At 33.4% G+C, this 14,031-nt stretch overlaps 1 protein-coding gene across 1 annotated transcript in view; it reads left to right on the plus strand.

Moving 5' to 3' along the window:
* Positions 1 to 1,210: 1,210 nt before the first annotated feature.
* LOC144976799 (protein FAN-like) overlaps positions 1,211 to 14,031 on the plus strand; it is a 38,563-nt gene continuing 25,742 nt past the window's right edge. Inside the window, exons 1-10 of the mRNA XM_078921265.1 lie at positions 1,211 to 1,355; positions 3,850 to 3,948; positions 5,203 to 5,281; positions 7,877 to 7,932; positions 8,342 to 8,426; positions 9,974 to 10,087; positions 10,954 to 11,006; positions 11,675 to 11,807; positions 12,976 to 13,047; positions 13,814 to 13,922. Coding sequence (XP_078777391.1) covers positions 1,318 to 1,355; positions 3,850 to 3,948; positions 5,203 to 5,281; positions 7,877 to 7,932; positions 8,342 to 8,426; positions 9,974 to 10,087; positions 10,954 to 11,006; positions 11,675 to 11,807; positions 12,976 to 13,047; positions 13,814 to 13,922 — 838 coding nt within the window. The 5' untranslated portion in view covers positions 1,211 to 1,317. The remainder of the gene's footprint in view (positions 1,356 to 3,849; positions 3,949 to 5,202; positions 5,282 to 7,876; positions 7,933 to 8,341; positions 8,427 to 9,973; positions 10,088 to 10,953; positions 11,007 to 11,674; positions 11,808 to 12,975; positions 13,048 to 13,813; positions 13,923 to 14,031) is intronic.

A 14,031-nucleotide genomic window follows, 5' to 3' on the forward strand; every position in this document is an offset into this window, starting at 1 on the left:
TTTGATGAATGGGAAATGTAGATTCAACTATACAGTATTTCACACCCTCTCATGAAATGCGATTATATGGGAACTCATTGTAGTATGATTGTAGCGTCTCTTTGCGACGTCAAGCTTACGGGACCAGCCATTAAGAAGAGGGATTAATCAAAGCTTGATTTAAGACTTGTAGTGTGTGAAATAGAGTAAGTTAATAAGGCGTTCAAAACAGAGATGCAATCTTGACAGCCGAAGCAATAATCCATCCACTTTTCGCCATGTTAATTGTTTCTGATTATAAAGTTCATTATCTAAAATTGCCAGAGTTTAAAGGGGGAAAAAGAAAGAAAGAAGGAAGAGTAATAATAATAACAGATGATAATGTTAATATAATAATAATAATAATAATAATAATAATAATAATAATAATAATAATAATAATAATAATAATAATAATAATAATAATAATAATAATAATAATAATAATAATAATATACATTAATATTAATGATGCTGATGCTGATGATGATATGATGATGATGATGATGATGATGATAATAATAATAATAGAAGAGGAAGTATTATTATTATTATTATTATTATTATTATTATTATTATTATTATTATTATTATTATTATTTATTATTATTATTATTATTATTATTATTATTATTATTATATTATAGTAGTAGTAGTAGTAGTAGTAGTAGTAGTAGTAGTAGTAGTAGTAGTATAGTAGTAGTATATAGCAGAGCAGCAGCAGCAGTAGTAGTAGTAGTAGTAGTAGTAGTAGTAGTAGTAGTAGTAGTAGTACTAGTAGTAGTAGTAGTAGTAGTAGTAAGTAGTAGTAGTAGTAGTAGTAGTAGTAAGAAGAAGAAGAAGAAGAAGAAGAAGAAGAAGAAGAAGAAGAAGAAGAAGAAGAAGAAGAAGAAGAAGAAGAAGAAGAAGAAGAAGAAGAAGAAGAAGAAGAAGAAGAGGAAGAAGAAGAATGCTTGATATCGATAAAGAAATAATCAATTTTCAATGCAGCTGTGATTATATTTATATACACATGGTATTCAAAGGTTAGCTAGCCGAAATAACCTTTTATATGATACGATGATACGAAATGATAAAAGAAGAATATTATCACAATAACTGACGACAAGTATACATAGTGCGTAATATATCCTTAAACGACTGCCTACACACTTTTGTAAACAAAGTCTAGACTCCTAAGGGCAATAACCACAAATAAACGTGACTTCCTTAGAACAATTTGCCAAGATAGTAAAAAAAAAAATGGGCGTTAAACAGAAACTAGGAAAGTGAATATCGTAAGAAATATTAATAATAATAATGGCCTTCCTCGAAACAGATACTTTAGGACAAGAAAGGTAGCATGTTATTTGCAATAACCAAGATTGATTTTTCTATGTATTTAATGCAAGCATGAATGGAATATTAGGCCAACAATCCTGCAACTTTTGTTTGAGACAGTGACAGAGTATGAGTCTGAGTCTCTGGACTGGGTGGGGTTCCTGACCTCCCACAGTGGGCAGGGAGGTACTTACTGTGTCTTCTATCCCCTTATATCTGTTTTTCATTGGCTTTCTGTCTTTGTCTTGGAATGAGATTACTTGGTTTTGTCCTGGCCCTGGCCGGAGTCCTAGCTGGGAGGGAAACAGTCAAGCAGAATTGTTTTGGGAGATGATATTTTTTTCCTTGTTAATCATCTCTCTGTTATGCATTATTATATTTGTTATTTTGAATGTATAATGTAATTATTTGAGTGTATTCCGATTTGTTGGATTTTGTGCTTGTGTCCGGATGAGACTTATAGGTGATCTCAAACTAAGTACATTGGTGGTATGCTTTTGGAATGTACATCCGATCCCTATTTGTTCCCAGTTCCCTTATGTCTTACTTTTTTGGTGCTTTAATTGTAATTCTATAACTTTTTACTATCCCATTTTCTTCCTTTTTACTGGCGCTGATATAATAATCTGAATGTGTTGCAAGCGCTGTAAAACCCTTAAAAACAAACAAACAAATAAATAGAGTCTGAGTCTGAGACTGAGGCTCTTATTTCTATGATAATGAATGAATGTGTGGGCCTGAGTAACCCTGTTTTAGTTTTGGCAGTTTTTGGTGACTTTTGTGGAGCATTTGTTGACAAACTAGATGTTGAGGTAGAGAGAACACTCATGCTGATCTCCCAGTGTTTCCAGGAGCATGAAGATGCCAACAAACTTTTACTTTTACCAAATATTGCTGTGCAATATTCAGATTTTTTTTTCAGAGATTTCCCTTTAGAGGCAACCAGGGATTAAATAATTTAAATATTAATTTTTTGAGACAAAACTCTGTTCCTCTGGACCTGGATACTGTCACGTCTCCATAATCCAACCAACTTCATTCCCAGAATTTTGTTCAGATTACAAAAAAAAAACAAAAAAACTTTTAATATAGGGCAATATCCACTAAACATGCTCAAAGCGCTACAAAATGTCCCTGGCCAACAGCAACATAAAACATGTAGGACAAGACAAGACGTCTGTTCACTGTTAGGCGATATTAATTTTTTTTTCTGAAAGAGAAACTGTTTGCAGCCAGGTACTCATTTTACACCTGAGTATGGTGAGAGAATGAGTAAAGACCCTTTTCCAATGACTCAACTATGTGCCGCTCAGAGTAGGGCTCGAAACCAGGACCTTCCGATCCGAAGGCAAGTACATGTCATACCACTAGACCACATAGCTGTACAGAGACATCTGGATGGTGAAATTAGTACCAAAGCTTAAATTGGTATTATATATGTTAGTTTCGACTTCATGTTGTGAAAATCTAAGCCTATCATTGCAGCAAGCAACCATCAGATTGTTGTAGGGACATATTTATTGTTGTGTTTCAATGTGTCCTGGTTTTTTGTTGTTGGGCAATTGAGTTATTGTTATGAATTGCTTTCAACGTTGGGTAGCCCTGTTAGTTTGTTCATTGTTGTGTTATTTTCTCTCTGTGAGTTTGTGACGTCACAGTAGTTATAAAAACCTTCTTGCGTTCATATCCAGGCTCTTATTTCTCACTACATTATTCAAAATTGATTGTAAATTGTCAATTAGTCAAATGATGACTTTGTCATATTACCCCGACAATCCAGAGATTCATATATTATGTATGATTAATAGCATTTTTCTCCATTTGTGCGAGGACATGTCAATGTCTAGATGAGACCTAGGTGGCCTTAGGCTGGCTGCAGAAATATATTTTTGTTGGAATCTACTAGACTATTTCCGTTTGTCAACCATTTCTTCAGATAACTGTGACCTAGAAGTGTAGCAGGCACTGAAAGTAATGAGCTAGATGAGAGCAAGACCAGTGTAATGCATTTTTTATATGCAATAAATGATACATAAAAAACATTTTAATGAGCAATATGGATAGCAACATTGTTTATATCACATGGTAACATGGCTCTTCTCAGTTGCGATGGATAGATAGAACATGAACTAACTCCACCAAATTATAGTATTTCAAAGCCTGGAGTTAACATTGGGATTTGTTTACAATATAAAGAGGACTTTGGAGTCAAAGTGAAAATGATATAATTTATCCATCAATGGAATGCTTGAAGATCACAACGCATTCATTCATAAGAAATTAGTATATGACGAGTGAAACTGGTTTGACATTGCTCTATCTCATATTTTTTTCTCTCTGGCCTTGCTCTTCACCCAGCAATGAAATGTTAACTTGATTAAAGACTATTTTTAGCAATAAATCTCCTTTACTCTCTTAAAAAAAGAAAAAAAAATGAGAAGAAATTGTTTAACAAAAATATACTACTATGATTTATTATTAATCGTTCAAACTTTTGAATTTTTATAACAGATTTTCTCTGCTGCTGTTGGAGCCTGGAGAAATCTACTTTGAAGATTACAGTGTGTATTATTACCCAGCTGGTTTGTCGCAAGATCAAGCTATCAAAAGGTAAGAGAAGTGATATAATGTCATTTCCTGAACCCTTAATTGCGAGTCTCCAAAGCTTAATTGGTAGAACCTATGATTTGCAAAGGTATTCGTTTAGGTTCTGGATTAAGAGGATATCCTTTTTTTCACCCCTCTTCCCACCCCAACTTTTAGTGATAGGCTTGTTGGATCTATTAGCTTTAGCAAAAGTATTTCACAATAGACCAATGTCCTATTCAAAGGGGGATAAACTCTGGGTCTTACGGCTCTTAACAACTAAATAAATTAAAAAAAAAAAAAAATTCCCTTTATTCATCCCCAAGGGGAAATTTGTCTTTAGGGTCTATTCTAAGGGAAGACTGGAATAACCCAGGCGTCAGCCACGGTGCATCGCCGCAAAGTGAGCTAGGGCGAGGTGACTTGCTCAAGGCCACACAGCGCAGCGGCGGGTGATCGAACTCGTTACCTCTCGGGTACGAAGCAAAGACCGTACCGCTGAGCCACGCTGCCCCTTTTACTTTTTAATTTTATCGGTTACAGGTTTATTGAAAATGTATTAAAACGCAATCTATTTCTTCATTTCATGACAAAATGAGAAGATTGAAGAAATCAGTGGGGAAGGGCGACAATTAGCAATGTTATTTCAATTTTAAGCATCAGTTTCATTCCAACGATGATTAGTCACAAATGTGCCCAGAGTACATTACAAATTGAGCTTTTATATCGCGCAATATCCATTACATGTGCTCAAGCGCTTTACAGGGGGTCCCTAGCCAACAGCAATACTTAACATGTAGGACAAGACATGACGCCTGTTAGGCAGTATTACAATTCTTTATGGGACAGAGACAACGCTGTTAACGGCCAGGTACTCATTTTACACCTGAGTATGGTGGGAGAATGTGAGTAAAGAGCCTTTTCCAAGGACTCCGCTATGTGCTGAGCGAGGCTCGAACCTAGGACCTTCCGATCCGAATGCGAGTCATACCACAAGACCACATAGCCGCACTAGTCCTAGGTTAACAGCAACATATATCATGAAGAACGAGACATGGCATCTATAAGGAGATATCACAATTAATTTATTGATGTCATTTAATGAAATAATAATCATCAAACTTGAGAATCAAATTATTTTACTCCTTTTATCTCTGTACTTCTTTCTCTCAAGTTTACTCGTCTTACTTTTCCTTGTACTTAAATGACCTATTTGTTCTTTTGGTTTTAGAGTTTCCCAATTGATAAATTACTTTTTTGTTTTCTTTCATCAACCAGAAAACAGCAAGGACATTTGAAATTGTGCTCAAAATCGGTGGTTTTTGTCCCTAAGGAGATTCAGTTCCCACTTCTAAAGGTATAGCCGGTTGTACTGTTAATTATCTTTTAAAAATATATGATTTTTGATAAATGTTATCAAATTAGATTTTAAAAAAAATTTGCAATCAAATTTCCAGTAAGCAGAACTACCATGCTCTTTGAAAACTAGATAAAATCCTAGAATTTGAAAAGAAAAACAAGATAGAAGAAAACAGTTCAAGGCCTTGAAAATATGAAAAAATGGGCAAGCTATTTTTAAAACCAGTAAAGATCATGGAATTTTGAAAAGAAAAGTCGAATACCAATATAAATAATCAACAGTGATTGGTATTATCACATGTTTGCCATCAGTACAAAATTGTTTATTTTGATATGCAGGCAGTATTATGTCCAAATTGCCCAAATTTATTAAACAAAAAACATCTAAAGGGAAACACATTTAAAAGACATACAAGACACAAAACAAAATAATATTAACCAACTAAAAAATGAATGAATAAATAAAATTGAAATCAAAATAGAGCAAAACATGTTGTTAGAGAACAGAGTGTTATGGTTCTGATATATTTTCCAAATTTGAAAGAATGCGGAGTTGCATCTCGAATGGCAGGGCATATCTTATGCTGTGAAATGTGATTCATGCTCTATTTTTTTTTTGCTAGCTTTATACCCATCCCCCAAATTAAGATATAAATTGAGTACCCAGTATCATGGATTTAGATGTATATTAGGTAGCTAGTTCTCATATTATTCTTCTTGAAATGAAAATATGAATTTTTTTAATGACTGTATGAAAAAAAATAATTGCTCTCTGTGTCATATATGAAAAGAATTAAGTCTCATGGTGGCTGTTCAGGTCCTTTGTTACCATCATCACCATCACCACTTCCACCACCATCATCAGCTTCATTGTTCATACAACTACAGTGCTTCTTCTCAACAACGTCATCATTGGAACCAGGGAAAAAAGTTATTGTTATAGCAGAGCAACTTTAAATAGCAGAGAGGGCGTGGAAGGGGGGGGGGGGGGTGTACAGTTGTTTGACTATGGCTATCTTTTTCCAACCGTCTACTGTGACTGTTTCAGCTGAAGTGGGCTTCCTTGAATATAGTGCCATGTCGCTTCTTCTTAAAATGACAGAGTCAGCCATTTCTTGCTTGAAACTCATTGTTCCTAATATCTAATAATATACTAATGCCTTCGCCTGATCAAGAACTCTGTGTGTTGATTGCTCGACTTTGTTTTGACCTACGTCGGCACAGCTTCATCAAAATCAGCATTCGTTGGCAGTCATTGCTTTTCTCTCTCTTTTGATTTAAAACCCGTGTTGTTTGATATTCTCTTGGTTCTTGATGATTGTGGTAAAGTTAAGGGGAATCCCTGAGGCCCATTCCATAAGTGAGACAAAGCAAGACAAAAATTTAGCTTAGGTGGAGACATTCACTCACCAGTTGACAGCTGTGGCTATTTGTATGCATGCCAAAGGTATTATAGTCAGTGTTTTTCTCTTCTACTTGGTAGAAGTAGGAGTGGACATCATGATTTATTCTCGTATTTGTGTGCGTGATCAGAGATATTGATAGCGGGTCGATATCACAGCATCTTATAATTGACGTGTTTTGCATGTTCAGTTGGTGTGGAGCGTTAATTTGCTGTCTAGTGACTGCTTCTGCAATGCAAAGTTCCAGGTAAGCTAGGTTTTTGTCTCATCTACTGGCCCTGAAAAGACTGGGTATTATTGGTCGGCCAATCAAGCATTTCATTGGTTACATGTTAGGGATATCATTGGTTGGAAAGCAATCATTTTCAATGGTACAGAAATTGTAGCTTGACTGTCGATTTGATGTTGGCAATTACCGCCATAACGGTGTCGCTTTACAGGGTCTTTACTAAAGTGTATGTCATTATGGTGAGTTTTTTATTACTAATGATCTATAAGAAAACAATCGGGAATTGAAATCCTTGTTGCAATAAGTATGCTGCACTGGAAAACAGTTTTACCACTCACACCATAACAGCCAAGACTGCGCAACACCAACATCACTTCACTTATTTCTACTGTTTGAAAAGGAGTTTGGAAACTAACACAAAGTTAAAAAGCATTATATAATTTGCTGATAGAGGCAGGTAGATATATTTTTTGTCATATCGTTCATAAAAAAGTTGTGAAATTAAATGTTTCAGAAATGGAGATGGAACCTGTTTATTTGATGCAACATTTAACTTAAAGTGGCAGAGTGGTTAAGGCATTGCACTGGGATCTGGAAGGTCCCAGGTTTGAGCCCTGCTTCAGGCACTTTCATTTTTTCCTTGGACACGATTATTAACCCCCAATTTGCTCACTTGGAAAACATGGGTGATTCCTGTTGACATCAGACTTCCTGTTTGATGGATTATCTATATTCCTTCATGGACTGCCTAGGCGACGGGATCTTATCAGATAAGATAAGATATACTTGTATATACTCTTATATATATAAGATAAGATCCTGAATGGAAATTATTGTGCTGTTTCGAAAGGGCGTAATTATTCTTTTTCAATGTCTGAACTCAACTTTTTAATTTTACTTTATTTCTATTTTCTATTGTCTGAAACTTTTTATTTTAATGGGTTTTTTAAAATTCAAACAGTTTCCATTAAAGCATGTACAAGTCTTTGACGAATGGTCTGGTGGCTTATTTAGCAAGTAAGAAATGTTTTGTTTTTATTATTATTAAAAGATTTATATGATTTATGTGTCGTTTTGTGTGATTTTATTTCTGAGTTGAAACTATTTAATTTTAAAACACACATAAAGACATGACTGAATCACCATATTGCTTTAGTGATATCCCAAAAAAACAAAAAACAAAAAAAAAAAATAAATAAAATTATGCACATTGAGAAAGACTCTCCCAAAATTTAACAGTGTTGTATAGAATTCTCTCCCACTGGTTTCAAGACAGACGATTAATATTACAATCTTTAAGAGATGCCTATAATCACATCTTTTTACACATCTTCTTTAATGATTTTATCAAACTCCGTGGAAAGCCATTTGTGCAAGCATATGTTCCATTAACAGCTCATGGAAAAACGTTTTTCTTTAATTCTAGATTGGGCAAAGTCATCCAGATTGTCACCAACCAGACTGTGGAAATGAAAGAAAAGAATATTGTTGCTCCTTTTGTCTTTAGAAAGGTACAACCTTGTATGACATTTGAAATCTTACTGTTTGTCTCTGATTTTAATGGGTTTTCATTGTGATATGATTCCCTTCTTTTTTTTTTCTCATAAAATTTTTAAATGCACCTATGTATGCAAGTTGATGCATTTTAAAGACTTTGATGATGAACGCAATACCATCAATCTTTTTTTTTTTCATTGTGGAAAGTGGATGGGTAACATGGGTTACATTTCTTCATTGAACACTGACTCAGATTGAGTCTTATCATTGTTTCTCATCTAGAAACAAATCGAACAAGTATAGATTATTATGATTTTAGAATAGTTCAGGTTTATATTGCATTTACCTGACTTAAAAGAGATTCCTTCACCCATAGAGACTGCGGTACTCCGAGATGATTATTTCCATATTTGGTTTTATCCCTTTAATGAATAGAAAAAATTTCCTTCAAATCATAAATTCTGTCATTGATATAATATGATAGTATGTATAAGGTAATGAGTTAATATAGCGTCTAGTTTCAGTCGAGTTTCTCCCTGCGCTTTACATTAAAATATGATATCTAGTACATCACATAAAATACTAACAAGTTAAAAACCGCATTAATAATAGGAAATATCATAAAATACTTGATAGTAATTTACCTGGCTATGACTGCATACCAAACCATTTTTACAAAGACCTTTGTTGCAACACGACTACTATAAGAATGGTATAATACAGATGGGCTATCGGGATATCAAACTTTTAAATTCCCTCCTTCAAATTTTGATAATCATTTTTGCTGCTCATTTTTCTGAAATACCTTCTGAAACAACTTGCCTGCTGGTATGAAGCTTGTGAGCATTATCTAGACCCTAACCCCATCCTTACCAACCATAGGAAAGTTGCCGATTCGTTATGATGCAACAAACAATTTTCTCATTCTGATTTCTTTCTAACATCACAAAATTTATATAAAATTTTTTTTTTATCGCTTTAAAAACTTTTCACTCTGTTGAAAAGCTCATTTTGGTGTACAATATTTTGTATAGAATGTACTTGTTGCTTTTCTTGTATGTAGGATGGGTGTGAAGCTTTAGCAAAAAATTCTGAAAATGGTTGGTATGGAGAGAGTTAAAAGATGCACCACAGACTTTTTTTTCATGCACATCAACAGGTATACTCAATCTGACTGAGTCAGTGGGTTTATTTAAAGAAGAATAAGGAGATATGACGTCAAATCGTGTAAAATTGTACCCCTTGGGTGAAGGGTGAAACTGCATCGTAAAAGAAATGGACTTTTTTCTTTTCCTCATAAAAACATAGTCTTATAGACTTGACTATGTAATTAGCAAACAATAACTATATAAATTACAAACTGCCTTTCTTCTTTGCTTCATCATTGCAAAACACCTGTCCTATGATCAGACTGCTTGAGATGCCCAGCTTAGGAATTCTGATTTTATTGGAGGGATTTTGTTATTCCTTTCTTGTCTTTTTCTATCAGTTTGGCTGGCAATGCGCCTATACCACATCAATGCTTGCACGCCTTAACTTTCACTTTTTTTCATATTTTCAGGAAAAATCACAACACATCTTTTCCCTCAACTATGCCTCGGTGGACGATTGTCTTCCCCATATGTGTCAGTTACATAGAGCATCAACACTCTTGCCTAGTGATCAGGATGCTATGGTAATTGATTCATTTATCAAGTAAAAATTGATGGACAAATATTAACATTTATATAGGACATTTCCACAGATTTGCCATGCTCAATGCACTTCACAATTTTAATTTATTCCTCCAGCCGGCTATATGGAATCATATTTTCATTTCATACAATACAGGTCGCCTGTTAGGCATCTTTTTTGTACTACACTCTTCAATATCTGTCCCTGCCTATAGCCAGATACTCATTCACCATCTGAGTCAAGTGGGGTAATTTGTGCTAAATTACCCAAGGACACAATGTCTAGACTAGAATTTTTCACGATCACTGTCATCAAACCAGCCCCTGACCACACTTAACATCCTTGAATTTTGTGACAACACAAGACACTGTACCATCGAGCTCCATTTTTTTTTTTCACACCTCAGTCACACATAAGCAGTTTTTCCTGTCTTCACGAAGAAAGCCACTGAAGGTCCTTCTTCTCAAGACAGAAATAATATTATTAGAATTGATGTCACCAATGCCCCTTTCACTTGCAAAAAAAAGGGAAGGGTTAATAGAGAAATTTTTTATTGCAAATTAACAACTATTAGGTGAGATGCCTTGCTCCACTCATTTTCAGGTTTTTGTTTTTTTCAAAAATAATTTTGCATCCCTGAGTAATATATAAAACTTCGCAAATTTTGATTTATAGAAGAAAAGGCTTTGAGCCAGTCCTTGACACTTTAACAGCAATACTGAATTTCATTCAGTTGCTCCAGTTATTTATCAAGTTATAACCGCAGAAAAGCTATTTTCACCAAAAGAGCAGCAGGATTTACTTTTCTTGCATAGAGCTGCATTTTCATTTCAAGTATTCTTCACACACACTCTTTTCTCTTTTCAGTTGAACGCTATCATGCTCTCAAGGCAGGCCAGGGTTAAATTTAACACGAGCTGGTAAGTTTTGTGTTGTTAAAAATGTTTCAAATTTCATTCCACGTTGTCTGATTGGGCTAAATGTAGCAAAATAGCAAAAGTAGGTGACTGGTCTCAGGGACACGAGATTACATTTGAATGACTTATTCTATGACATCACCTGAAATTTTCCATCAACAAGGTAATAGAGTCATGATTATTTCTTTGATACTGGGGATTTTTACTGGGCTACACTGACCCTACTTGCTTTATAATAAAAAACAAACTAACCCCAAGATTGAGCTTTTATATAGCGCAATATCCACTAAACGTGCTCAAAGCACTTTACAAGAGGCCCCTGGCCAACAGCAATACTTAACATGTAGGATGTGACATGACGCCTGTTAGGTGATATCACAATTTTTTTCGGACCGAGGCAATGCTGTTAATGGCCAGGTACTGGTTTTAACACCTGAGTACTGTGAGAGAATGTGAGGAAAGAGCCTTTTCCAAGGATTTAATTATGCGTCGAAGGAGGCTGGAACCCAGGACCTTCCAATCAGAAAGCGAATGTCATACCACAAGACCACGTAGTCGCACAATACACTAACATAAAAGAGATTTCAGAAATTATTTACCTTTTTATAAGGCACAATGCCAAATATTATTCAGTATTCAAATTATTAAAAATCTCCGTCGCATTTCATCAGGTTAGAAGACATATACGAGAAAATAGTTTTGGAAGTGAGGGGAGACCGAATCACACCTCTGGCTACCAATCCTGGCAGAGTTATGCTGACCTCAAGCAGGCTCTACTTTCAACCTTTCAACAATATAGACAAGGTGATTAATGACTCCATACTGTTTTGTTGTGTTGCTTTGTTTTATTCTTTTTTTCCTGTTTGTTTATTTCATTTAATATTTTAGGAATGTTTAGACTGTTTATGATGAAGCAGATAGGAATAGTATTTCATTTATACTGATCAAAAAGAAAAGTAATCAATAAATTATAACAAATAAAATAAAAATCATATATAATAATATAATAATAATAATAATAATGATGATAGATGATATAATAATATATATATAATATTATAATGATATATGATGATGATGATGATGATGATGATGATGATGATGATATGATGATGATGATATAATTATTATATATATATAATAATATTATATATATATATATATATATATATATATATATATATATATATATATAATACAAAGAACAAAATAAAAATAATATAATAATAATAATAATATAATAAAAAATAATAAAATAATAAATAATAATAATAATAAATAATAATAATAATAATAATAATAATAATATATTATTATTATTATTATTATTATTATTATTATTATTATTATTATTATATATATATAATAATAATAATATATATATATATATATATATATATATATATATATATATATATATATATATATATATATATATATATATATATATATATATATATATATATATTATATTATTGTAATATTTACCACGATGTTGGAGTCAGTCTACATCAATATTTCAGGCCTTTCAGCCATCGTCAGGACTGTGTGTTACATGAGTTTGAGAAACTAAACTCATGTAACACACAGTCCTGTGGAGGCTGTATCTACTAATCAACCTACTAATCAACTACAAACCTACGGAACCACTTCAACAAGCAACAACACACAACAAACCAAACTCATATAACACACAGTCCTGACGATGGCTGAAAAGGCCTGAAACATCGATGTAGACTGACTCCAACATTGTGGTAAATATTAGAATTATATTTCGCTCCATTGCTACATGTCGAGCACTATTCGTAATATATATATATAAAATATATATATATATATATATATATATATATATATATATATATATATATATATATATATATATATATATATATTATATATATATATATATATATTAATCCTGGATTTTATGATTTAAATAATTGTCATGTATTTCTCTGCATCTTTGAAGTGGCCTGTGTTAAAGCTGAGACTAAAAGACATCAAAAGACTGATATGCCGAAGGTTCCTTTTAAGACAACTGGTAAGATAAATATCTTTGTTCTTTTAATCCTCAGCATTTGTTAGGTTGGGGGGGGGGGGGGGGGAGCTTTTTTAAAATCTCACATTGTTGTTTCTTTCTTGGGACTTTCTGTCTGTGTACTGAAATGAGATGACTTGTTTTGCTTCTTCTTATTCTTCCATTAAGGCCAAAGCTTCAGGCTGAAGATTATATGGCAGATTTTTTCAGTAACAGGATTTTTAGAGGGAAGCAGGGAGCGATTTTTTGAAGTCGAAAGGGCTTGTTTACAATTGGTTAGTAGGGAGTTCCAAAGTCTGATGGTGGAGGGGAAGAAAGAGTAAAGATAACGGTTTGTTCTTCTTGAGAAGGAGATTTCAAAATTAAATGCTGAGTCTCTTGTTTTATTGTTGTTCCGTTTCATTTACTAAATGTTTTCCCAGTTATTTCTCTCAATAGAGGGTCTTAATAGCTAAGATATCCATTGTTATCAAATTAGTTGGTTTCAATAAAGTGACATGTAAGAAATATTGAAAATAAATTTACGAAATCAGGACAGAAAAATTAATGGGAAAAACCCCAACAAACTTCTGTATATATGTAATGCATTCATGTTTCATTGCATTTTGTTATGGATAAACAATATTAATAAATCAGAGCTGTTCAACTTAACTTTATGAAATAAAAAACACAGAAAACCTCCAACAAACTTCTACATACATATACCACCTTCTTTTTTCATGCATTTTGTTATGGATTAAAGATTCTATTAATATCAATATTGTTTCAGGGTCTGGAGATTTACTGTGGTGATGGAGCACCTGTTTCTCATTTGTACTTAGCCTTTAAAACCGAAGAGCTACGCAATGAACTGTATGAACAAATACTCAATTTGCCAGGTATGGTTTCATAACCAAAAAAAAAATAATAAAACCGCTCTCTAACGGATTTGAGTTAATGAGAATTCGTTGAGGCATAAGCCTTTATCCTCTCAGAGATGTATGCAGT

This window comes from Berghia stephanieae, chromosome 7 (genome assembly GCF_034508935.2).
Source record: "Berghia stephanieae isolate SIO BIC M18660-M18661 chromosome 7, UCSD_Bste_1.3, whole genome shotgun sequence".
NCBI classification, from domain to species: Eukaryota; Metazoa; Mollusca; class Gastropoda; order Nudibranchia; family Aeolidiidae; genus Berghia; species Berghia stephanieae.